This window comes from Marmota monax, unplaced genomic scaffold (assembly GCF_021218885.2).
Source record: "Marmota monax isolate L192 unplaced genomic scaffold, Marmota_monax_Labrador192_F-V1.1 WCK01_AAM20220418_F8-fsc00055, whole genome shotgun sequence".
Lineage (NCBI taxonomy): Eukaryota > Metazoa > Chordata > Mammalia > Rodentia > Sciuridae > Marmota > Marmota monax.
The window spans coordinates 2,912,962-2,939,842 of NW_026695205.1; the positions used below are offsets into that span (position 1 = coordinate 2,912,962).

Below are 26,881 nucleotides of genomic sequence, written 5' to 3' on the forward strand. Positions count from 1 at the left end.
AGAAGAGTATCTGCAGGCATTGACACAGCGTGGCTCCTGAACAGGTTATGTCTGCCAGGACCTGTCATTCCTCACTGGCAATAATTCCCAGAACCTTGCTACCAGAAGAGACACTGCCTGGTAGAGCAGTGAACACGGTGGGGTCTTGAGGCAGCCTCCCTGGGTTCAAATGCCATTGTGCCGCTCCTGACTCCATGATCATCAGCATATGATTAGCCTTTTTGTATCTCAGTTTTTTTTCTCAGTGATATGAGGATAATATGAGCATCTGATTCACAGGGTTGTTCTGAGAACACATAATTTAAAACATACAATAGTGCTTGCAAATGCTTAATAAATGCTATCTGTCTTAACAATAAGATACTCCCCATGGTTAGTGATGCCCCAACTCCACATTCTGCTCATTCTCTTTTTCTCCTTTGAAACTAACAGGAATAATACAGCTGGGTTGCAATACCATCCTTGTCCTATAGGTGCTGCTCACTCCCAAAGGTAGAGCTTTCCTCACCAAATCTGTTAATATTTAATGGGTATTTGGCAATAAAATATAAGTTTCAGTATGCACACACACATATACACACACAAACATGTGCATACACATATGACATATTTGGTTACACAAGGCTAAAATGTATCTATTGCGGAATTTTCCAGACCATGTAACATGATAAGTGTATGGTAAACCTCCAGGTGTGTATGAGGGATGGGTGAGAGGTGGTAAGAGTACCATATTCCCCAACTTTCTAGTCTCAGAACCTCTAACCACTTAAGGGATGCTCACATTCTACTAAACTGAGTTTGGGTAACATTTCATTCAGGTTGCCTTAAAACAGTATTTCTCAAAGTGTTGTTTTTAAATCATCTGCTTGTTAAAATGCAGTTTTCAGAATCACACACAAGACCCACAGAATCACATCCTTTGGAGGAGGGGTTGCAGATTCTGCATTTTAATAAGCTCCCCAGGTGCACATTAAATTTTGAGAACCACTGCCTTAAAGGAAACACTTCTCTAACTTTGCAATTCTATAAATTTGAAGCCTGAATACTAAATATCCTTACAGGAAAGATGCTTGTTAACTTCCCAGTAACCTACACTTTAATGAAAATGGGTGTGGTGGAGTCAATGGTCAGGTTTGGGGGATTTTTTGTTTGGCATTTAATAAACATTGAAGTCTTCCCTGTGTCAGGGAGCTGGGGAGACAATGACCAACAGGACTCAGCCCCTGCCTTCAAGGTCTGAATAGTGAAGAAGGAGCCAGGTGCACCACTCAGCCTCCTTCCTGGACATCGCCCTAGGACCTGGCATGCAGTCACGTTAGTAGTCAAGTTCACAAGGGAGACAGCGGGTTGACTCTGGGAATCAACGCAGGGAGAGGAAAAATTTCTCTTTTGGATGACTCAGCCAGGAATGAACCACCAAGATACTGGTTTTGTTTGTTTGCTTTTTGGTATCCTGAGGGGGAGGGAAAATGTGCACTAGGGAACCAGACAAAGAAGTCCAAGGAAACGAAGGATGAGAGTAAGGAGTATGGGGAGGGAAAACCTAATAACTAGATGAATTATGGGAAGAAAGAAACTCAACCCTGCTGACTCTGTTTGGTGTAAGGTGAGAAATAACAGGATTAGAATGTCAAACTGCTGAGTCCTGCAGACCTAACCATAAACCCTCCTTTAAGATATTCAGCTTTTTTTCCCCTTTTTCCTTAATTAAATCATACCTTGAAAGAAATAAAATACAAAATGCTTTGAGTCAAGAAGATTGCCCACCACTATCCCACAAGGGGGTGGGATTCTGGTCCACGTGTGCTTAGAACTAAAAGTGGGATGGGATCTGCAGGAAAAATATGAAGATAATAGAGCCTTTGTCTCTGTCTTAAACTTCTCATAAGCACTTCTTATTTTATGTGCAATCTTTGGAGCCTCTTATTTTCATATGTGACCTTTTTGCCCTTTAGCAGCAGTGTTGAAAATACTTGGGATTCCCTGTTCAGCGTGACTTCTGCATCCCTGGAGAGCAGAAGTATATAAATAAATAATATTTACAAATAATATTTAAAGTTCAGAAATTATCCATGTTTCCAATAGGAGAAGTGATCAAATTTCAGAAGTCACCCCAAATCAGGGTAGCTCACCCCTTCCCTATCCTTTGCAACATTCACATCTTCTATCCGGATAATATCTTTACAGACTAATTTCTTGCACATAAAGCTTGATACACTGGTGGGTTCCTAAGGCTCTTTCTGCTCATTTCATGAAAGCATACTGTCCGTGTTCCACGCTTAGTAGATGGTATTTTTATGATCAAATGTCCAACTCAAGTACCTGAGGCCACTGAGAGTCCATTTCCTGTGTCACTCTCCTCTCCTATGAGGGGCAGGCCGGCCATCAAATAAGAATTTAACTGACTGCAACCCTAACAGAGATATTTCTGGCCCTGTGTTCTTCCGTTGTTTGCCTGAGCAAAATCTATCATTACTCTATATGCATATGGCATGTGTCAACTGTTTTAAAATTAGCCAATTTTCCTAAGCATAAAAATGGATTTTTGTCATATCACATGAACCATATATCACAAAAACAAACCAGTTTTTGTTAGGGCTTTTATTTTTTTTTCTTTCCAAAATGCATTAAGTCTTTCTAAGTCACTGCCAAACCTATTTCACTCACTGAATTTGTGAGATACATTTAAAGAAACCAAGCAGAGGGCAGAAGAAAATCTCAAACAGTGCCGTCACCTGGAAAGAAATCTAGTTCATTACCAAACCAACCATGCCTAAGAGGCTGGCTTGCTTCACCTGCTTTTAAATAATAAATAAACAAGCATTTGTATGCTGCCCTGCACTAGAAGTTTGAGTTAGGGCAAAAATAATAAAAATAAGTTTAAGAAAAAGAACTGTCACTAAGTATTCTTCATAATGTTGTGATAAATGCTACACTTGCAATATTTCACTTCATGCCTCAAATGATCTTGCGACGTGAGTTTTACTATATCCATTTTGCAGATGTGGGCACCGAGGCTTCCAAAGCAATCTGGCAAGATCACACAGCTAGTGCACAGCGGAGCCCGCCTAAGACTTGAACGCAGGTAATCATATCTGCACCTCTTCTCTCAATGAAGAAATTATCTCACAAATGAATAGAGATTCTTTAGACTTCTAGGGACATGGCATTGACTTTAAAGTACTCCTGTATTCCAGGTTTCTCTTCCTAATCAAAGCTAATGGGTGTTATCTTTCAGAGTTGGGGGTTAGAGGGGGCCTTCTTTGGAAAATTTGACTTGTGCTCCTGCAGATGCCTCCAGACCCTGCTAAGATCAGGGGTAAGGGAGCATATATACTCAACAGGCAGCTGTCCTGTTCATTTTGAAGGGTCTAGGATTCCTCTCAAAAGGGAAAAACGTCGGTCTCTTCTTTGGGTTAAAAATAAATCTGTGCATTTTTCCTTTGAAATGCTTGCCTGTTAATTGGGAGGGCAGCACATTAAGTCATTACTAGTCATTAATATTTCAGCATAAATTAGTTGATCAGGTTACCAAGAGGTGTGAAGGGCCCCAAGGGAACGATTTCTTGATGAAGGTAGTGGGGAGTTGCCCAGGGGGGCTGTTTCTGGGTTGCTGCAGGGGTCAGGTGAGATCCTGACAGCCATGGACCAAAGGGACCAGGTAGGGTGGCAGGGACAGGGGCAGGGCTTATCAGCTTAGTCCCAGACGGGGCTGCTTCCACAAATGCAGCTGTCCCTCCCCACTCCTGCATACGCATGCACACACGCTGCACAAGGGTGCCCCCTGTCTCTCCTGAGCTTGCAGGAGGTGTCCCTGCCGACAAGGTTAGGAAAGGTACCAGCAAACCCCAGCAAGAGCCTGGGCGGCCGGGGGCTTGTAACACAACCTTTGGCCTCTAGGGGTCTCCAGTGCCCCAAGGCTTCAAGAGGATGCTGACCTGGCTCTATTTCCCTCGGGTCTCAAATCCCAGAGGGCAAAAGACTGTGGAAAGAGACTGAGCGACTGAGCTTGCAGGACGCCTTCCAGGACCCTATCACCCACCGGAACCTCTCATCCACCCGCCCTGCTCCCGCCTCCGGATTTATAGTCTACTTAATGGCTGAACCGAGAGTCAGGGAAGGCAGAAATGAACTGCCCCCCAGTCCTTGTCAAAGCCTCCCTATGCCTCAAGGTGTTTCCAAGGACTATCCTCTGCAGCCCCATCCCACTCTTCCAGGATGCCACCTCTCCGAGCCACAAGAACTACAGTGCTCTCAGCCAGGTGACCTCTGCATGAGGCTGGGTCCCCCCAAACACCAGCTCCTACTGCCACTGGGGATAGATCTTGATGGCCAGACCCTCTCTGAGGTTGAGGATGAGCAAGAGGAGAAACCAGAAAGAGGGACTACACAGCCTGGGTCCTGGGGGACCCGGGTGCTCTGTAAAAATGAAGTCATGAAGTAAAATTCACAAGTGAGGCATACTGAGAAAAAGTCTGTAAGAAACTCTGAGAGCAGTGATATTACCTCCAGCCACTGGTGAAGCTGCAATGGTTGGGGGTTGAACTAGGGCTTTCTAGTCCATTCTGTGACATGGTTTTAAATCCTAGCTCCACTAACTAGAATGAGATCGTTAATAATTGACCACTTCTCTATACTTAATTTTTCTCATCTTCAAAATGGGAATGATACCCTGTACTTTTTAGGGAGTTTTTAGAAGTGAATGCTAGCACATTCCATGGGGTACAGTCCCTGGCACGTTACAGGTGTTCACTCATAGGTGTGGAGTTTCATACATTTTCAATCATGGAAAGCAAGAGGAAACAGCAGTAACTTGACCTTCACTCATAGGCATAGATGTGACTGGACTGGATTTATATTTTATGATCAATTTTAATATGTCACCTATTATTTTAAATTAACCACAAGTCTTGCTTTTTAAAGGACTTCTACAGTGCAGAGGTTTTCTGTTTGTGTTTGAGCAGCTTTTCCATTCCAAGTGCCTGAGGCAGCACTTGTGGTCGGGGAACAGAAGGGACAGGTCTGGAACCCCAGAACCCCAAGTCTCTCCAACCATAGAGGTTCACACGTGTCTGCATTATATATTGGGATTTTAGGTAAGGGCTTATTGATTAAAGCCTTCTGCTGCCTTTTTGAAAGGTTAAAAACCACTACAAATATATTCTTGTGTATTTCAGGGAAACCTTTTCTTCTAAGCCTAAGGACACTCATCTCTAATTTTACCTGGTTTAAAACCCTGCTCTTTTGAAAATGGAGCATACCTGTATTCAGAAATGGTGGCACTTGAAATATTCAGCCCACATGTACCAAGAAACCAGGATGGGTAAGGAATTGCACCAGAAACGTTGTGGAGTCTCTGAACATGCACCAACCCATGTGGCGTGCTCCCGGGAATTCCTTCAGGGCCTAACAGTGTTTCTCCCCAATTCTGATGAAAGTGGAGCACCTACCCTTACTTTGGGTCAGACACCTTTACTTTGACCACAGAAGGTGCCCTTTCCCCTGGATGTGAACTTAGACAGTGGCCACATTGCAGAACTCAAGGTTGAAGATCATAGCCTTTGTATCTGATAGATCTGGGGTCAGATCTGAGCTCTGGCCACATCCAAGCTGTGAGGCCATCTCATCTCTTTAAACCTTAATTTTCTTATGTGTCAACAGAGGTAGGAACACACCTTAGAGGATTTGCGCTATGATTAAGTGAGGCAGTACCTGGGAAGCAATTAGCATGGTACCTGGCATGAGGCAGCAGTTCGCAGGAAGTGCCCCTTCACTGGCCTCCAACATACTGAGGCCACTACCCACCTCTCAGCGACCATGGCTGGATTCATCATTGCTCTCCATGGAACTGCACATCTCACTAGTGCTCATACTTCTGGGGTACAAAAACAGCAGCTACCACTGACTGACTGAATGCTCAATATGGGGCAGGTACTTTGCTGAAATTTTTCCATCATTGTCTCCAAAACAATTACATGGAGATAGTGAAGCTCAAAGAGAGTTATGTAGTATAGCTAAGGTCACACGACCTGAAAAAGGACCAAGACAAGATGGAAGTCCAAATTTATCTGCCCCAGAATTCAGGGATCTTTTCTCCCCGGCTGGCTGGCTCTTAAGAGTTTCCCAGCGTCCTGAGTCTGAAAAACCTCTAGTCTTGCAGTCCTCATTTTCCATCAGCAGAACAGGAGTGATACTTACTTTATAAGGTTGAAATAAAAATTAAATGAGATAGTACAAGTTAAACCAAGCCTAGTACAATTTTTATTATGAAGAAGGCTTTGAATGTATTTTAAATATATATGAACTTGTTCCATCTAAGCTTTATCTGCTCTCTAAATTACTTAGAATTTCTTTTTTTTCTCTTTTTCTTTGATACCCGGGATTGAACCCAGAGGTGCTTCACCACTGAACCACATCCCCAACCCTTTTTTACTTTCTATTTTGATACAGGGTCCTGCTAAGTTGTTGAGTCTTACAAAATTGCTGAGGCTGCCCTTGAACTTGGTGATCTTCCTGCTCTGCCTCCTGAGTCACTGGGGTTATAGGCATGTGCCATGGGGCCTGGCTCTAAATCATCTCTTTAACTTTTGTTATGAGAAATATTCATAGAGAAGCTATAGATGTAGGTCTCTCTGGGTCCACGTGTGGTGTGCACATGTGTGTGAATATGCCTTCATGTCTGTGTGCCCATGTGTGCACTACATGGAAAGTCATAGAGCAAAGCGCCACCCAGCAAGCTCTCCTCCGCGTCCCCTCTGCCTGCCCCTGCCTGGCTAGATTCCTTTCTCTCCCTCCAATCCAATTCACTTCTCATCTTGCTAAAAAACAATTTTCTTTTCCCCTTTTCCCCTGCCTCTGGGTTGGCTCCAGCCCTTTTGCTGTGCCTGTCACTTCTCTATGGTTCTGAGTGACACGTCATTCACAAGAGAGAAGTAAAATAAAGTGGTTCAGCAAAGCCGAGCGTGTGTGTGTGCGCGCGCGCGCGTGCCCACACCTTTTGCCCTTGTCAAGAACAGCCAACTGGACACCTTGGGAGACAAGTCTTGCCCCAGAAGCACAGGAGGCACAAGGGGAATGCTGAGGGAGAGGTTTGAGACCTTCGAACTCTCTGCTCCTGCCCCAGGTCACCCTGGGCAGACCTGGGACCTGCAGGGTGAGAGGGGCACCGCAGCACCTAGAGCCCCAGTTACACAGAATGCATGACTTCTCCCCTTCAAGTCCCAGGCTAAGCCCTATCTGGGGTTAGGCTCAGCCCTACCTACTTTCCTTAAGTGGCAAATCATGTCTCAACTTCAGTGTTACCTCCCTGCTTTCAGTTTCCCTGGCCAGTGCCTCAAGCGCATTCTCCGGTTTTATTTCATGCTCTCCACTATCGCTTCCTGAAATTATCTCATTTGTTTATTTACCTATGTGCTTTGTTTTCTGGATACCTGGGAAATAAAAAATAAGGAATCAGTATCTAAACTTGTCTAGAACACCAGCTCCCCTATTTACTAGCCATGTGACCTTGGGCAAATTGTGCAATCTCTCTGAACTTCCAACTTACCATCTATGAAGTGGGAATGGCAAACCTGCTTCACTTACGAGATGGTTAGGATAAGTCAGTGTGTGTGAAGTCTTGGGTACAGTGCCTGACACACAGGTACTCTGCATGTGTTGGCTACTATCATCAGTGTGGGAAATAACCATTCTCATCGTGGCTATCAGCCTATCTTCCCTCTAGAATGGAAACAATTCGGTGGCAGGACTTTGATCTGTGTTGTTCTCTGCTGAATTCCCCCGTGCTGAAGAATAGGATGCAGCACACACTCATAATGATAGACACAATAAATATTTCCTGAGAAATCTGTCTTAGAACCCCAATCTGATTCAACCCCTCTGCGCTTAGTACAGGAGAGAGCCACATAAACAACTCATTACGCCACGGTGAGAACAGTGCAGGAGCGAGGCGTGTGGGAGTACAAAGGGGGAGGCAGTCAGTTCTGTCCCAGAGCCTCAGAGACGCCTTCTCAGAGGAGGCCATAGTTACAGAGTCTTGAAGCTTGGAAACCCTTCAGGAAGCGGAGACCAGGGCAGGGGAAGGTTCTGCAGGAACACAAGGAGGCACATCTAAGGGCCCCAGAGTGTGAGCTGCTGCCTGTCATGTCGCGTGACTGCAGGGAGAAGCACAGGCAGGAGAGATGAGCACAGAGAGGCTGTGGGACCAGCTCTCAACGGAGGTCCTGTTGGTCAGGCTCAGAGATCGGGATTTCATTCTGACAATAGTGAGGAGTCACCGGGCAGTTACAAAGACAGGAGAAGCTCGATCAGAAGTACCATTTTGCAAGATGGTGCTGGCTGCAGGGAGGAGAATTGAACCCAGAAGCCTTCAAGACAGGAAGCAGGGAGACCAAACACTGGGAAGGTCCAGGCAAGAAGGGACAAGAGCCAGCCTCCAAGAGTGGCAGGAAGGGAGAGGGAGCCCAAGTGCAGCTTGTCCAATCCTGGCCATGGATTGGCGGGGGAGGGTGGGAAGGAATATGGAGGTTGGACCACATATGCTTAATGATGCCTCTGGAGGTCTGGTTGTGCCATTGGCCACAGCAGGGAATCTGGGGAAAGGACTGGGCAGGGGTGTGGACGGTGCTCACTGATTCCAGCCTTGGATATTGTAACCTTGGAGGTGCCCAAAGAAGGAGACCTAAAGTAGGTAAGGGGTGGCATTATTTGGCATCTACAATGTGCCAGAGCTGTGTTTGGCACCTTCTGTATTTTGTCTCATTTAACACTTAGAACAAACCTTTGAGAGATGGGGCATTATTGTCTTGATTTTTATAGGCACCGAAAGTGGGGTTCAGAGAGGAAATGATAATCTCTTTTTCGTGGTTAACATTTAAGAACTCCAAGAAGATCTTTGTGATTAAGCAACACTGTACAAAGAGCATGTAAAGAGAAGGATTAGAAAACATAGTCACTCAGGTAATGTGGGGGCAGATCATGGAAATCCTTGAATGGAAATAATAACTGCCCTGCAGGGGTATTGTGAGAAGCAGGTGAAATGTGGCTTATGAAAAAAACATCAGTGAATTATAAAATGTTGAGAAAATATAAGAAGTTCTAGTCATGGCCAAACCTTCTTGCAGTAACTAGCAGTGATGACATAATGACAACAGATGATTTACAATATTCAAATCTGTAATTATTAAATGATATTCCATAACGATGACTTCTCCCCTTTCTTCTTACCGATAATTTGATGAAAGAATCTTTCAAACATAGCGGTGCCTTTTCTTTCCCCCCATCACACTATCAACATGTCCCGTTTGAAAAAGGAAAACCCCTCCCAGGCATGATCCTAATATGGTAGAACTGAGAAAGAAGAAGGGGATTTGATAATCAAACACACCCAGCTGATCCCCACTATAAACATCAGTGGCTTAGTTATTTCCACTGTCAGGAAGAGACTCAAAAATATTATGATACAATCAGCAGGCCTCCCAGCTCCTCATCCTTTGCACAGGAATGGAGAGTGGCAATGCTTTGTAAGGGATTTGGGCTGAGTCACGGTTAGTGAGGTCCCTCCTCAAACAAATATAGGTATGTGTAAATCATTGGTGCCCTCCTTGACTTTAAATTTCAGAAATACATGTCCAGAGGCTCCCCTGGGCTGCTCTTGACCCCTCCCTCCATGTTTTCTCTCTTCTCATGTCTCTGGCTCCTTCTGTCTCAGGCCTCTGCCCCTTCTCCCATTAACTTGTCACTATTCTGCAGGGCCTGGACCAGCACTGTCCAAAAGAAATATAAGGCCAGCCACACATATAAGTTTAACTTTTCTGGTAGCCACATTAAAAATTTAAAAAAATATATATGGGTGAAACCAACCCTAATATATTTCATTTCACATGATATAACCAGAATATGTAATCAACATGAAAAATCATCCATGAGATCTTTTACATTTCCTTTTAAAATTAATATTCAGAATCCAATGTGTATTTTATATCGATAGCACACATTTCACATGCTCAAGGGCCAGCTGTGGCTAGTGGCTACCATACCGGGCGGTTATGACATGTTAAGCTCAGACCTGGGGTATAAATTCCCTGCTGCGTTGGCTCAGTCCAGCATTCAGGATGAATCTGCATGGTGAGTTTCTGTACAAGGAATGGTGGAACTGGCTATTGAACTGATCATGCTGTGATGACGCTACTTCCTTCCTTCTGCATGGCAGAGAGGCAATTGAAGAGGGACCAACCTGCCCCTAATTGGTCAGATGAGCCCAGTTCACTGCAGCTCTGAGGCTGAAGCCTAACTGATCTGCCCGTTCCTTCTCTCATAAATAGAATACGCTTAAATTCACAATCACTGACCACACAGCCACCCTCCTGGACCTTCATCTCCTCCCCTACAGATGGCAGTGGATGCTTCTGAAGAATAAAGAAGAAAGGGCATACCCAGAGTCCAGCTGCATGGTCATTTAATACAGGAATCAAGGGCTAAGGCTGGATTTTCAAGAGCAAGTAGATGTCCCTGGAGACCTGTTCCCAGAATGAACTCCGGAGGCAAAGCACGCAAACAGACTGGGTTCCTGGGGATTTCCCGCTTGACCTCAGAGAAGTTTTGCTGTGACTTTAGGCAAGTCATTTTACTCTTGTGCAGCATGTGAACTCCCTCTAATGCAGGAATGGGGCCATGGAACAGTGACATGCAGCCTGGATACATGTCTCAAAACATGTGAAGACCAGTGAGTTGGGTGGTTGTTAGCAGCCCTCTCGCAGGGACCACACTTCACCTTGACCTTCCCCCAGGAGAGAAGCCTACTGCTGGAGCGCATGTGTAGCTGGCAGGCCCAGCCTTCTGCTGGTGGGCGGCCCTTGGCCCTTCCCTGGGCTGACCAGGCTGGGCCGACTGCCTCTCCCCTCTCCTGCTCAGCTGAGCACTAACAGTAGCCCGTGGTACAGCTGCGGGCAGTACCACACCCCACCCCCTCTTGCTTTTTTGTGGTCTCTTCCTTTGTGACTGCTACTGCATATGTTTTATTAAAAGGGAAAGAGAAGGGGAGACAAGAGGTTATGTACATGGGCATGCTCAAGAATCTTAAGATTGAAAATCTTCTGCTCAATGCTAAATGCCTAAGGGCTTTGGCATTTTGCCGACTCCAAGTAAACCCCAAGAGGAACATTTGGGTGGGGAAATAGGAAATGGAAGAAAATCAAAGCTCTCTCTTAAGATATTCTGGTTCTAAAACATGAGGTTTTCTCATGTTTTCTTGAAACTGTCTGCTTTCCCCCAGTATCCTTACTCAAATTTTTGGATATGAGGTGGATAAGCTTTCTGACCTTGAGCCATGTTTTCCTCATTGTATGTGACTCCGACTTGAGGCTGTGTGAAAGGACAGGTCATTCTCAGTGCCTCATGAGATACCCAGCATTTCAGAGCCCTCTTTTCAGATCCTCAGGCAACTTCCCCTAGGCCAATATATGTTCAAAATAATGAAACCAGATTTATAGTATTTCCAGGTTGCCAGGGGAGAGGTGATCCAGGGCCAACCCCAAGGAATTGGTAGAGTTTCCAGCTAACTCCGCTGTGCTGTGCTTGGTGTTCCCTTCAGCTGGAACTCAACTCCCCTGCTCTCTCCATCCAAACTAATCTCACCCCATCCCCATGGCTCAGCTCAAACTCTCTCTCCTTTGAACACTGATAGCTCTCATTATCTGTACAAATCAATTGCAGATTAATTAGATCAGCCTCTCAGCCCCTCCTGTATTGAACTGCTGTTTAGAACTTATATCATCATTTACCTGTTCCCGGATGTAAGCCTGCTTCCCTAACCAGAATGGAAGATCATTGAGGGCAAAGGCTTTTAAAACTTTTATCCCTCACTACCCTTAGGTCAGTACCAGAGGAGGAACCCTGGGTTGCAGCATCTTCCCACGCTTGAAAAGTACAAAAAAACAACCGAATCAGACAGCAACTACTAAGACCAAAATCTTCCTGAAGCTGATGGAGGTTGGGTTGGTTTAGGAGCAATAAGACTCAGATCTCATTCCATGATTTCCCTTAATTGCTGTGTGACCCAAACTAAAGTGGTCCTCTTTTTTGAGGTTCTTTCCCCTTCCTTTTCCAAGAAGAAGGCTAAAATCATTCTAGTTCTCCTTCTTAGACTAACCAGACATAAACAAGACAATAAGCCACGTGAGTATGAATTACAGGAGCTCTGTAAAATGCTCCCTGCCCTTCGGAAAAGGATGCCTTTATAAAATGTATACAGGGTCTTATTTTCCAAAAGAAAGAGTCGAATCACCAAAAGCACACTGCACAGGGTTCTGATAAACACTAACCAGAAAACCTCAACACTAAGCATCTCAGTCAGCAGAAAGTGCCCATGCAGATGTCTCCAGTCCCTCCAGATTACCTCTTGTTTGTGAGCTGGAGAGGGATTTTGGAGCACCCTCTCAGAGGGGATCTCACTTATGCGATTCTCCCCAGGGGCTAGCCTGTGCCTTGGGAAAGGGGATCTGGAGGAGCTGATGACGCAGGGACACTCTGTGCCCTCTGGCCTCACTCAGTAAACAACCTGTCAGGAGGCCAGAAAGTAACACCCAGAAAAGGATCTTGAGGGCCATGGACAGAAGATGATTCCCATCCTTGAGACAAGACCAATGTAGCAGAGCAGGAACCTCCTGCCCTCCCTAGCCATTTCCTCCTCACCTCCTTTCTTATGCCCATACTGCAGCACACACCACTCCTTTGGGGGTGGGGGGAGCCAGCTCCATTTTGGGTGAGTAGAGGGAAGCAAGAGTCAAGAATGTTTCTGTCTTCTCCCTGGCTGCAGCCCGCTGTCAGACCTTTGGAGCCAGCTGCTCTCCAGCAGGGAAGACTATGGTCTGACATTTGCTTCCTGGTCTTCCAACATTCCTCAGTACCCATGAGCTGCATCTTTTCACATCACATCCCTCCTCAAAGAAGCAAAGCATGCATCTTTTCCCAGAGCAGATGCAGCTATGGTACAGACAGCACAGGATCACTGGGGCAGCATTGCTTGGTCATGCCCTCTGTGCTGCACAGCAACTTATTGGCGGCAGGGGAAAGGGAACTTTGGAGTTGTGCCTTAAACAAACAACATACATACAACTGTGTGAAGTCAAGACAGAAACACAAACTTCAGCACCCTCTGCTGTTGCCTGAGGTCATCAGACTGCCCCCCAGGGGATCTGGTAAAATATTTCAGCTGCTTGGTTAATACTGGCATTGCATGTCTTCCAGTGAGCACGATCAGAGAGTCACTTCAACATGCACACCACTGGAGAAGGACAGGGGCAGAAATAATTGACTTACAATATATGTTTTAGCTTTCTGATTGTGATTGGTCTGTGCTGACATATCATTGTGCCTGTTGGATAAGGCCCAGATTGCCTGGCTACAAGCATGGCCTTTTATAATCATTATCCTTATAACAAAACATTTGCTCCTACTCAGGGCACCCTGTTCCCAAGGCTAGGAAGAGCACACACACCGTTCTTTACAGAGGGGTCTGTTCAATCACGTTACAGTGCATTAGCTTGATTTTTAGTTAATATTTGGCTTAGGTCTATATACCCTGGATAAATATGTACCATGAAGAGGAACTGCTTGGGGAGGAGAAAACTCCTCTGGGCTAGAATAGCAGCTCACAAGTTCATTCTCCTAGTAGGCAGGAACACTCTGGGCACCCGTGGCTGGGTTCGGCACTGTGCATGCTTGCTTCTCCTGTGGGTAGCCAGCTTCCTACAGATAGCTGTGAACACAAGCGCGTGCGCGCGCGTGCACACACACACACACACACACACATGCTACAGGCAGTGTTGGGCTGTATACCCAGATGATCACAGAAACAGGGAGAGATATCTGCTTGATGATACCAGCACATCTCCCTTTTTGCACAGGAATATTCTCCCCTAGTGTCTCCAGTGCTCTGCCCTGCTCAACTCAATCAATGGGGCTTCTACCCCCACCCTGGAGACACTATTTGCACCCTAGAGGATTCACTCTTTGGAACTCCCCTCCCCTAGTTGAAGTGCATGGGAGAGCGACTAGCCTCTAAAGAAATGCTACAGGGCTCTAGGAACATGTGGAAACAGATGTACTGTGCATTAGGATCTCGGTGCCTTAGGGTCTTCCCCAAATATAGTGAACCTCATACAGTTCAGTTCAGCATCTGCACAGCAGGCAAAAGCCCTCGTCATCTTCTGCAATTATGCAGCCCGATTGGATTTTCTGAAGCTAATGGGAGTTGAACTAACTTTGAGGACTTAAACCAAGCAAAAGCAATATAGGTCAGGCAGAGTGCCCAAGCCGTGTGACAGCCATGCAACACCAGGAGACAAAATCAGAGCGATCTCCAGCTATCCCCTCAAGTCCACTGCTCAGCTCCACAAGATAAAACTAGGAGACGCGGAATCATCACCCCCTCTGCCTACAACTGTCAGGCGCCAGGGCACGAGGGTTATAGGAGGGCAAGCCGATCCCTCACCAATGCATACACCAAAAGGGCAATGAAGAGGAGATAGAGAAAAATCGCGAAATCCCTGCACTGTTACCTTGAATCTTTGCAAGAGCCCTCCTTGCAGTATCAGCTGCTCCCCAAATCTCCAACGACTGGGAGGAGACTCCTAAAAGATTCCAGATTTTCGTGCAACATCTCTAGTGGCAGCTCTCCAAAGTTTTTACTTCATGATTTCTTGTGGCTCCGTCTCGTTTGGGGAAACGCGAATGCCTCCCCCTCAGCGTGTGAGAGGGAGCGGATGTCTCTTTTCAAATTCTCTTGCTCTTCGCTTTGCTGTTGCCGCCGCTGCCGCCGCCGCCGCTAGACCACTTGCCTGCTGCCTTCCCGCTGAGCAGCAAGGATCCCAGTCGCCCAAAGCATCTTTGAAGTGAGGCTTTGGAGCTGGGCTGGGGACAAGCGGGGTGGGAGAGGTGAGGAAAGTGGAAAACCCAGCTGGGGGAGTCACCTGTCCCTCTACCGAGAAAGATCCAAGGTCTTGCCTTCTTTCCAACTCTAAAAAGACTCACCCGCCCTCTCTGTCATCCAGAATCAGAGCCTTAGACCTGGGCAAAGATCTTTCCTCCGGCTCCACTGCTTCCCTGGCTGCCTGCAGACCTACCGGCGCCCTCGGAGCGCCCCGCAGGTGCATAGCCCTGGGCAAGCGCTCTCCCGGTCCTCCGAGCTCAGCGGAGGCGCTGCCCAAGGAGCCGCGAACAGCTGGCGAGGCGGGCGGATTCCATCCCAGGGCTGCAGCCCGGCGCGTCCCCGCTCCCAGCCCGCGCTCCGTACCTAGGCAGTGTCACCTGCAGACTCAGACACCAGATGAGTGTCTTAAGATAACAATGCTGCCTGGCCTGCCTCTCTCTTTTTTTCTTCTGCATGTAGGTCGGCAGCCAATAGGACGCAGCGACACACTCCCCACAGGTGCCCATTGGCTGGGCGGCCTGGCAGGGGCGGGCTCTGAGCCCCAGAGGCTAGCTCCTCTGGTTTGCTGGCAGCCTGGGGTACGGCTCGGGGTTAACCCTCCCGGTTTTGCAGCAGGGACTTTTTGGCACCGATAAAGGAAGCCTCAGATAAATTCAACGGCTGGGTCTGGGGCTGGGGTGGGGATCAAGTTTGGATAGTCTAAGAAGGCTGCGAAACAAGAAATAGCTGGGGAGCTAATTACATTTTCTCCTAATCTTCCCGAGTTATAATCATCATTTGTCCCAGCCCATTTTGTTTGCTTGCTTAACCAGAACTCCCAGAGATGGGGACCCATTTTCCTTCTAATCTCGGGTTTCATTTGGTTGTTTTGTGTATTTCAGCTTCCTGAGTTACTTAATTAGAAGTGAGCCCCCAAGTGAGAAATAGTAAAGACACACACACACACACACACACACACACACACACGGAGAGAATGGCAAAAGATAGCAGGAACCCCTCAAGATGGCTAGAGAGAGAAACAGAGATGCTGGACAGCTAAATTAAGAAACATCCTGCCCCCACACCAAGACTGTGAAGACAAAGGAAAGAATAACTTCAGGGTTCTAGGGAGACATTAAAAAAAAAAAAAAAAGAATTGTTTTGCCGGTGTGCCGGTGGTGTTTTCCTTCTGTGTGTTCCCTTTCACTTCAGTGTGTGTCAGGAAGAGGGACTTGGTTTTAAAGGAAAACTTAGAGGAATCAGAACAGGAGCAGCCTTGTCTCTGTGAAGCAGGTGCTGCTGCTGAGCCTGTGAATCGAGAGGAAAAGAGCCAGAGGGTGGGAGGGGGGAGAGTCAGAGGAAGGGGCAGAAGAGAGTAAAGGAAGAGAACATTAACTTTGCACTGAAGGGTGTGAATTCTGTATTTTTGATGTCCTAATGAAGGTGCAAAACTGACTGGCATACTACACTGCATTTGGGCAAGAGCATGGGAGAGTCCTTGTTGAAGAATAATCCAATTCAGCAGAGGAGCTGGGGCTTGAAACTGGCAAAGGAATTTGGGGGATTCAGATTCAGTCAGAGGATGGTGGAAATGTGGGGGAAAGAATATACAGTCATAAAAGGAGAGAAGTCTCTCAACTTAGTTTCCTTGAATGGAGAACAACACCAGAGATTATTTTGTAAATAATCAGAAAAAAACATACATAAGAATTCAGAGGTTTAGTGTCAAAGTAGCATACAACTGGATTAGCTAAAGAGTATGTATTAAGATACACAGTAGAAAATTCTGCTAGAATAGGTGTTCTGAATGAATGAGGAAGGTGAGAAATAGCGTCTCTCACATGCATACCCTCATTCTCACCACTCCTGACTTTCACCTGTATTTCCTCCTCTGACATACTGCAGGTATGTTTACTGAAGTTACAAAATATGCCAGGGAAGGGTGATCTTCTTCTAGGATAAAATATCTAAGTGAATCAGTGAAAGTCTAAATCCATTGCTGCCCAACCTATGGCATTTACTCCTGTGATGTCTAGGGGTACGGGTGCACTGAACTTGTTCCAAGTGGTGACATAGGACTTTGGCATTCTTGTAAAACAGTGTAATGGAGTGGGTAAATGGAGCAGTGGTTGGACAAATGATTATCAATATCCGTGAAAAGAAAATGAAAGATTCTGAGATCTTTTGAGGACAGAAGTGGGTGGAGTTGGAAGGCACAAAAACAAGAAAGAAGATTTATCTATGCTTCCTTCTCCTATGGTATCCCAAACCATTTAACAAGAATGTAATGAAGTAAGATCACACTAGAAAATTCTGGTAGAATATAGTTTGATGAGTGTTTGCCTATATATTTATTGGTGTAACCACTACCCACATAATTTCCAGCATCTCAGGAAGCACACTACGGACCCTTCTTGGTAAGTCCTCACCGCCCCCCCCCCCCGCCCCGGGCCCCGAGATAATATTATTCTGACTTCCATCGCCAAAGGTTAATGTTACCTGCCCTTGAATTTCATAATTCAAGAATCTTAGTGTGTAAATTCTTCTGTGTCTTGTTTCTTTCACTCATCCTTACATCAGGGAGATTAATTTATGAAATTGCATTAAAAAATTGTGTAAGTAATCCATTGCATGATTATATGACATTTATCCATTTTCCTATTGATGAGTGTATGGGTTGTTTCCATTTTTGTCTATTATTAGCAAACCTGTACTTATCCTTTAGTGTGTGTACATATGTCATTATTAATTGTAGGTAAACACCAATGAGTGTAAGTCACTTAATTGACTGTTGGTTTCTACACTGGAGAAAATCTTGTGAAGACAACTCTGAATTCTATTTTCTGTCTCAAATAGTATAATAAGGTGATGATGGCAAAGAGCTAACACTATTGTGTCAGGTCCTCTGCATACAAACATACTCACATTTCCTCCTTATGACTACCCTAATTTATGCACTATTATTTCTATTTTCCAAATAAAATATTGCAAAATACAAAACACTATATTCAGAGACAAGACATGCAATTTGGACATGGTCCTTCTCCTTTTGCAGATGCATGTGGCTAAGTGCTCAGTGAGTGGAGCTATGAGAAAAGGAAGAGGTGGAAGGTCACCCTGTGGAGGGGAGGCTGGAGATAGGTCTGAGGGGATGGGATGCTCTGATGGATGAAAAGTGTTATATTCCAGGTGTACAGAACACGTGGAAGAAGTGAAAATAGGAACTGGGCTTTACTTTGATGTGTGTGTACGTGTGCATGCATGTGAACACATGTGTGCATGAGTACACTGAGAACGCGGGAAGAGATAACAGTGCAGTGAACAATCCGTCTAGAGGAATAAATAGTGTGGAATTTAGAAGAGTCTTCAAATTTCCAAACATCGTGTTTGAACTTTAACCTGTAGGGAAAAGAATGTCATGATGAGAACAAGATTTCATGAAGATCAACCTCGTACCTGTATAGAATTGGTTGATAGCAGGAAAAGCAATGAAAGGTTTCTGTAAGATTCCAGGAGCAGCAGCCACTGCCATTTAAATATAGGAAGTAGGGCTTCAGGAGAAAAGTCAGGATTGGAGATAATAGGACTTGCTACCTTATAATGCTACAAATAATATAAATATTTGCGTATTTATTATCTGTGGCTGGTGAAGTGGGCAGAGACGAGTGATCTCCTTTTATTGGTGAAGAAACTGAAGATAAAAATGGTCCAAACTCACCTGCAAATATGGAGACTTGAACCCATGTCTGTGGTTTCACTAGATCAGGTTGCTTCAACATAAAGGCGATGACTGAGATGGGTACACACGTGGCCCGCATGATTTAAAATGCAAAGGGTCACTCTGTAGATATGGTCTCTGTGAACTGCAATCTCTACCCCCATCTCTAGATGTTTCTTTCTCAAAGAGGAGACCACATGTCATTATACCCATTGTTACAGGAATAAAGTGCCCTGGGAAAATATGCTTTTTATTTACACAGCTTTCTCCCATGACTGTTCCATAGACAGAAAGGCATCTAAAGGCTTGAGATACCAATTTTCAACTATTTCCAACTTGGTATAGATTTTTTAAAAGACTAGACATCAACCCCAAATAATTCACTTTCATTTTCTAACATGACTCAAGGTTCTTCAGGAAGTTAGAAAGGATTTCAAAATGAGAATAAATTACATACTACTCAAAAGCAGGAGGGGTATTACTTCCCCCATGCTTTAAATATATATGTGTGTGTGTGTGTGTGTGTGTGTGTATAGTTGCTGAAGGGCCTTTATTTTATTTATATATGGTGTTGAGAATCAAACCCAGTGACTCACACATGCGAGGCAAGCACTCTACCACTGAGCAACACCCTAGCCTCTTCCTCCATGCTTTGACTAATGCCCAGGATAAGGAAGGCACTCAAGTGTTTGCTGAATGAATTATTGTGGTCCATAAAATCTTGTTTGGGGTCTTAGCTCCACATTAGCAGATTGATGTTTAGAGCATCTCACACATGTTAGTTTCCTTATCCATTAATGAGAGATTGGAAGTAGTAGATCATCTGGTAGTTTCATGCCATTTCTCACATTCTAGAATGAAGTGTGTTTTCCTGGCATTAGTCTGATTATTCAATGGCAAATCACCTTGCTTATCTATGCTTCATATCTTTTAAAATTTTTTTTTTATGCTAGAAAGTGTTGAAAAAAAGGAATCGTGAAGTCTATGTTCTACTTAGGAGAGGAATGAAGATGGGAATGAATTTTAAAAAGTCATTGGCTGATTCATCTTTTTTGCAGTAGTTTGCAGTGCTCAGTGGCAATATAGCTTTGGTTGATTTTGGGGTATGTCAAGTTTAAAAACTAAACTTATATCGAAGTACTTTTGTTTATTTTTTCATGGTAAACAGATCTTTTACTCCTTAAATGTGACCTTAAATATGGCTGATTCAACTAGATTGAACTATTCAACTATTCAACTAGATAAACCTTGTGAAATGTAATGCACACCTTTTTTGTCTATTAAAGGACACACATTTATGTATGTCGATAAATTTGTAGCAGGTAGATCGAGGATGTAATTGTTTATAAAGTAGAGGTCCTCTGAAAAGGGTGATGAATTAAACTCATGTGGGAACTCCACTTAACAGTCTTTATAGCACATAGTATTTAAATCAGCATTGAAGAAATAATGTTGGCAGGACAGAATTTTGAACAAGTTATTGGTTATCACGTGTAAGAAAGTTCCGTTAAACATCACATTCCAGCATTTCCCTTTTCTACCACAAAAATATCATTTTTCTACCACTGTTTTCTGCACACTGTTGGCATCTTTAAAAGGCAACATTGCCCAACTCGACTGCAGACAGATCTTCATGGGCTTTTGGTGGTATTCTTATTCCTTAGAATACTTAGGCAGGGGGTTAAATATTTACCCTGCTCTGCTCTTGATGAGTTAGGACTGACCTGGCTCACATTCAGGGGTATTCTTTTATTGCTTTTTCACTAGTTAAGGATGCTTTTCCATTTTTCTCACATATTCTCCCAGATCTGTTCTATTTTTCTGGATCCTTTAAAACCAAAGTTGCAACATGTCTTTGGTCTAAGTCTGCTTCTTCTTTCAACTATAGCATTTCCCAAATCATCTTTTTATTGGTTACTGTAGATAACATTTGTGACAGAAATGAAAGGAAGAGGCAAAAGTTAAAAGTGAAAGTTCTGCTCTCCTGCTTAATGGTATGAGACACATTGACTTTATTCTTTATTGTGTATCTCTATCTATCCATCTATCTCTGTCAATATAACATTTTTTTTTTACTTTGCAAAGTTAATGTTAAGTAAAAATATACTCGTGTGCATTTATCTTAGCACTTGCTTATCCAACGGACAAATCCAACTAACATTGGGCACAAAGAGATATGGATGGGACAACCTACATGCATAAAATCACTAAGGGGATTTGCATCTAGAAAGAAACCCCCCACCCCATCACCACCAACCACACACACACCTGCTCCCGGAAGCGCCCTTTAAGGTGTGTGCCTTTCCTAAGGCATTTGGATGATAATGCGACAGGGAAGAATTTGCATTGCAAAGAAGAATTTTTTAAAATGCGGTGCAGATAGTTAATAGCCAAGAGCGTGGCTCGTGCAGGGGGATGCAAAGGAGGAGGAGGCTGGAGCACTGACAGCCAGCTGGGGGCTGACCTGATTCCCTAGAATCCTCAGCTCCCTTCCTCTTCCCTCCCAGCGTCCTTCCTTCCTTTTTTTCTCGCCCTCTCCCCCCTTTTTTCCTTTTCCCAGATAAGCTGCTCCGGGAAACAAAGAACTCGGGCTCTCCGGACAGCAGCGCTCGAACCGAGCGCTCTACCAGCGGCTCCTCGTTCCGGGGACCAAGGCTCCCCGGCTCTGCATCCCTCCCCAGCCTCCCCCGCCTCCCGCGCTCGCTCGCTCGCTCGCTCCCTCCCCGCTCGCTTCCTCCCCCACCATCGCAGCGCTGGGAGGAAGGCGGCTGGGGCTCAAGATGGCTTTAGCCCTGCTCTGCGCCCTGCTCGCCTGCTGCTGGGGGCCGGCGGCGGTGCTGGCCACAGCCGCCGGCGACGTGGATCCATCCAAGGAGCTGGAGTGCAAGCTCAAAAGCATCACGGTGTCGGCGCTGCCCTTCCTGCGCGAGAACGACCTGAGCATCATGCACAGCCCCTCGGCCTCCGAACCCAAGCTCCTCTTCTCGGTGCGCAACGACTTCCCGGGAGAAATGGTCGTGGTGGACGACCTGGAGAACACCGAGCTGCCCTACTTCGTGCTGGGTGAGTCCCGGGGGAGGTCGAGGCGGCCGCAGGCGCTGGACCGGCGCCCCCACCCCCCACCCCGGCTCGCTCCACACACCCACTCGCCGGCGACATCCCCTCCCCCACTCCTACCTCCCTGGATCCGCCCCACTCCCGGACCGTTCTCCACACCCACTTGCAGGCTAGAGCCTCGGTGCACCTGACTTCTCCCCAGATCCGACCTGGGTGCTGGGCCCTCGGCCTCTCCTCAGCCTCCAGCCCCAAAGGAACAGGTTGCAGGAGTGAAACCTTTCTCAGTCTTGCCCCTCCTGGTTTTAATTCTGGAGCACAGCCGCACAGCACTTCTGGTCTGCCACAGCTCAACTCCCATAAGCCCTTCTCCTCGCTCCCTGACCACATGCTCAGCTCTTGCTTCACACCCTCTGGACACCCACAGCCACCCACAGCCATTCCTGGGGGTTTTAGAGGAAGGTATTCAGTCATCACCTTGTAAGGCATGTGCAGGCCCAACTGCACCGGCTGTGCCTCTAGTCTTCAGTCCCTGACAGCCCTATGTGCCACCAGGTTGCTGACACCTTCCTTCCAAATACTCAAGTTTCTTAGAGTGTTCATCCTTGGGAGGTCCTACCTCTTTGCCTAAATGTAACAACCCCCTCACTCAGCCACCTCCACATCTCCGTGTGTCATCATAGTTCCTTGGATAAATTAGAAATCACCCAACTGTGCTCTATTAAATTGGTTTCTTTGTTCCCAGAGCTGCCTTAGAGAGGCATAGACACCTGTCCACACAGAAGGACCTCCCCTGGCACAAGGCTCCTCTTTCCTTTGTTTACATCTGTCTCTTTGAGTACCTTCCTTGTCATTTTCTTAGGCCATAGCACTCCTCAGGTACTGGAATCGCTATATCACTTTGAATTTCCCCTCTTTATCATTATGGAGTCATAAAGCTATTGAGGTCCTGTTTCAACATCTTGCAAAGCACTACAGGTTCACAGGACTTAGTTCACCAAACCTCTCCACTTCTTCATGTGCAGATGTGTCTCTCACCCTGCTATGTGCGCCCATTGCGTATCTGTTTCTTTAGTGAGGCTGTATATATATTCTTATTTTGCCCAGGAGAGAATTCAAAGAAAACCACAAACCACAACTCAGTCTCTAGATCCAAGGTGGTAAGGAAGAAAGAAAGAAAAAAAAAAAGGAGAAAGAAAGAAAGAGAGAGAGAGAAAGAGGGTGGTTCCAGGACACTGTCACATCTACTTAATGCCCTACCTACTCACAGGGACATGGCTTCCTGACAGCCGTATGTAGGTTAGAGCCACATGGCAAACTCTTGTCTCGCTCTGGTTCCCCCTTCACAAGAGATAGTAAAAATATTAGCAAGTGGGTGAGAAAACCCTTACTCCCAACTCCCATGGAAAAGTAATTTAAAAAATTGCCTGGTCCTTTGAAAAGTTGGCTTCTAGTTCCTGGAGTGCACCTCCATTGAATCATTCAGCCCAACCTACGCTCTTGATAGGATTATTTATTTTTGCATTAAAAACATCAATAACATAATAAAAACTGGGGGCTGCATGAGAATGGAAACGTTGTGGATATGGTACTCATTACCATGTACAATTGCTGGGTTAGTCAGAGGATGTAAATTTTGTGTGGAAGTCATGCTGATGTCCAAGTACAGTCTGTTCATCATAATATACAGAATGAGTATGGAGAATTATGTGTTTCCAAAGGGGTTCTTTTGGGTTCTGCATGCAAGTGCTTATTGTGCATAAAGAAGGACATGTGTGGATGGAAAGAGGGAGATTTGACTACCAGGTATTCAAAATTCCACTTTCTTTTTTGCAGAATCCTAATGCTGGTACTGAATATCTTGATAGGCCTACCAGGATGCGATAGGCACTTTCGAAGCTCAGAGTTAAAGAATGGCTTTTCTGCACTTCTGTGCAAAGCTGCCCACTGCAGCACCCTGTTTGGGTTGCTATGGTAACCTAGCTGCAAGTTGGCATTTGCACATAGGCAACAGCACAATTCTCTCACTTCAGGGCCAGGTGCACTTTTTAAATGCATCAACTGTCCCCTCCCCTCCTCATTAATGAGGTGTGCTAGAATTAGCAATATGCTGGTACCTATTAACCCTTGTGGCCCAATATTCCAAAGGGGAGCAAGGATAACTCTCAGTTTCATTGGTGGAGCCAAACTGGGCAGAAAGGGGGAAGAGTCCAAGTTCATGGAGGGCAGACTCAAGGACAGGTGTTTTTGAAGTTAACTCCTATGGTCCTGGATCCTGTCAATCATGGCCAACACAAAGGGCTGTAGTGACTACAGCGCTTCACTTCCTCTCTCCCATGTGCTTACGCCATGCCTGGAGAAATCTGAATTGGTCACACCCAGGAATTTATTGAGCATGAACTTGCTTAGCTCTCTTAGGCACTAAGACAAGAAAATTAAAAAAATAAAAAGCTCCCACCTTCAGGTCCTCTCACTGGAAACACCCCATGCCTGCTAGAGCTGGATGGTACATGATTGTGTAGTATGGATGTTAAGGAGTCTAGGAATGCTGAGGAAGGAGATGCTTCCATAATAAGTTTGTGTCTCCATAGAAGACACGAACTTGATCAAAGGCTACCCCTTTGGGTGGGGGGGGGGATGAATACAAACAGCAAAAGCAAGCTTTGGCCTCCCTTTGTTTCCAGGATAAAGGCCCATCACTTCAATGAGGCAAAGTTTTTCTCAAAAGTTGTATTACAGTTGACTTTTCACACTTCATATTCCTCCAAGTCTGCCAAGGCTATCAGAACTCTTTCGAATCTTTGCATGTATTAATTCCTCTGCAAAGAAGGCTCCTTGTCTCTTCCTTACCTGGTGGCCATCCATTCTTCCTCTGAACTCTGCACTCAGGTCACCGCTCTGTGAAGCCTTCCCTTCCCTCCAAAGGTGGTCTTAGTCCACCCCACTTCTGTGATCTTTACATGGATTAAAATGCAAAGCAAATGAATGAAATTAAAGGAAGGCTGGATTTGGCTTGGACTAGGAGAGGTGAAGATTTGAGGTCATGTTGGGAATGAATCTGAGCATGGAACTTACATGCCTGTGGCATAGTGTGGAGAGTGCTGGGCTGGGAGAGTGGTGGGAACCATGCCTGGTCCTGGAGAAGAGGCGTGGGTGTCCAGGCCCTCAGCCTTGTTACTTTCGCTTGTAGGATAATCCCAGGCGTGTGTGTGGGAGACCATGTCTCCTCTTCTTTGAGGTGGGTTTGTAAATTGTGGTGCAAGTGACATATGTGACTTTCGGATATGGTTTTTTTTGGGGGTGGGGTGGGGTGGGGGGAGAGGGGTTACACATAGTTTTGAATTGGAATATGTTTATGTAGGGAATGTCATCTCTTCCCACAAATGTCATCTTTCCCACAAATCCTAATTGTACTGTGTCTGACCCTTTTCTTTATGGTACTTATCTGACAACTCTAAGCTGGGTAATCTAAACACACATTTCAAGATGTGCTATAAAAAGTCTCCAAAGTATTGAAAAATAACTGCGGTTTCTAATTTTAAATACTTAGCTATCTAAGTCTTAGTATCCTCTCAGAAGTTTTTAAAGGCTTGACAGATTCACCAACTGAAGTTTCATACCTCAGCTTTCACAACAGTGGAAACTCCTATTTTGGAGGTATATTTGATTTTGAGACAATGAGTGACCCTGAAGTGGGGCCTCCAGATATTCTGTGCTGTGAACACAATGTATTTGTCAGTCTTGTTGCTATTCGAAGGGGACACCTTTCTGTTTCATATCCAACTATTGAGCTTTTGCATGCGTGAAACTCAGTGAAGAAAGCTATTTCTCTTGTGCCTGGGAGTTTTGCTTTAGCAGTCATAGCTTTTGATTGATTTATCTTCAGGAATGCTTTGTTCAATCAGTCTGCAGAGGTGTAGTAAGTTCCCACATGCACAGTGCTGTTTGAAGTATCTGCAGCAGTCCAGTGTGGTGGTTTAGAGCATGGGCTATGAAGACAGATCTGGTGTCAACTCCTGGCTTGCCACCTGTTCCAACAGTGGAGGAAAGAGCAGATCAGGGAGGGTAAATGAATTACTCAGGGTCACTTAGCTAGCAAATGATGGATCTATCACTCGAACTCAGGTCAATATCAAGTTGAGTCCTTTCTCTTAGCTACTGTTTTATATGCCTTAAAATTTCTCAAAAATTGTTTTGTTTCATAGTTGAATAAAAGGAGTCCTGGAATGGTTAGGATAGGGAAAAGAGTCCCTTATGATGTCTATGCAAATACCTCTTGGCTCTCCTTGCCCAACCAGGGATTTCTCACACAAGTCTTAATGTGGAAGGTGATGTTATCAAAGAGTAAGTCACACAGTAGGTATATTTGCTTAAGAAGAGTGGGGGGGGGACTGGGGCTGTGGCTCAGTGGTAGAGCGCTTGCTTTTCAAGTGTGAGGCCCTGGGTTGGATCCTCCGCACCACATAAAAATTAATAAACAAATAAAGATATTGTGTCCATCTACAACTAAAAGAATATTAAAAAAAGAAATAAAAAAAGAAGAGTGGGGGTATTCTTATTTCATAATTACCAAGCTTTGGGTAGTCATGTCTCCATGTTCCTTGTTGGTATATTGTGACACCCAGGGAGGTGACGAATAAGCTAATGTGCACAGGAGGAAGATCACATGTTCAGTGCTCTTCTGAGAAGGGCCTTCCGGAAATGCAAACTGAGAGCACCAGAGGGTAGGATCACAGAGCCATCCAGAGGCCATGCATGTCCAAGGCCCCTGATCTTTTCTTTTCTTTGAATTTTAAAAGTTTTTTTTATTAATGAAAAGTAAACATTATACTTATTTATTTACTAAGAGTACAGTTAAGAAATAAGATTCAAAAGAAAAGCAAACTCTAAAATTTTACAAGGTATTATCTCCTTATAATATAGAGAGCTCCTACAAGTAAAAAAAAAACAAAAATAAAAATAAACAACTCGGTAGAAAAGTGGCAAAGGATGTAAAGTACCTATTCATATCAAGAAAAACTGTAAATGTCTAATAAACATGAAATTTGAGATTAAACCTCACTGGTAAAGTAATGACTAATTATAAAATCAACATGATACCTGTCAGGGACTGCATGTTTGTGACTTTCAAAAATTCATATGTTGAAACTCTAATCCCCAGCGGGATGGTATTTCATGGTAGGAAAGCCCTTGATCTTTGT

General features: G+C 45.0%; 2 protein-coding genes across 11 annotated transcripts in view; one reads left to right on the top strand and one right to left on the bottom strand.

Annotated features, from left to right (window-relative positions):
• The window catches only part of Brinp2 (BMP/retinoic acid inducible neural specific 2), a 101,227-nt gene extending 79,206 nt beyond the window's left edge, over positions 1–22,021 (bottom strand). Inside the window, exons 1-2 of one of the 5 annotated variants that reach the window (XM_046430236.2) lie at positions 15,031–15,348; positions 14,559–14,910 (exon numbers count right to left, since the gene is read on the bottom strand). The gene's annotated coding sequence lies outside the window, so the exon portion shown is untranslated. Of the gene's footprint in view, positions 1–14,558; positions 15,349–21,846 lie in introns of those variants that run through there. The other 4 variants (XM_058574488.1, XM_058574489.1, XM_058574490.1 and 1 more) reach the window with 4 other exon arrangements.
• Positions 21,159–26,881, top strand: part of Astn1 (astrotactin 1) — a 287,512-nt gene continuing 281,789 nt past the window's right edge. For 2 of the 6 annotated variants that reach the window (XM_058574484.1, XM_058574487.1), the window contains exon 1: positions 21,159–21,689. In XM_058574484.1, the coding sequence (XP_058430467.1) occupies positions 21,407–21,689 (283 nt within the window). In that variant the 5' untranslated portion in view covers positions 21,159–21,406. The remainder of the gene's footprint in view (positions 21,690–26,881) is intronic. The other 4 variants (XM_058574483.1, XM_058574486.1, XM_058574485.1 and 1 more) reach the window with 3 other exon arrangements.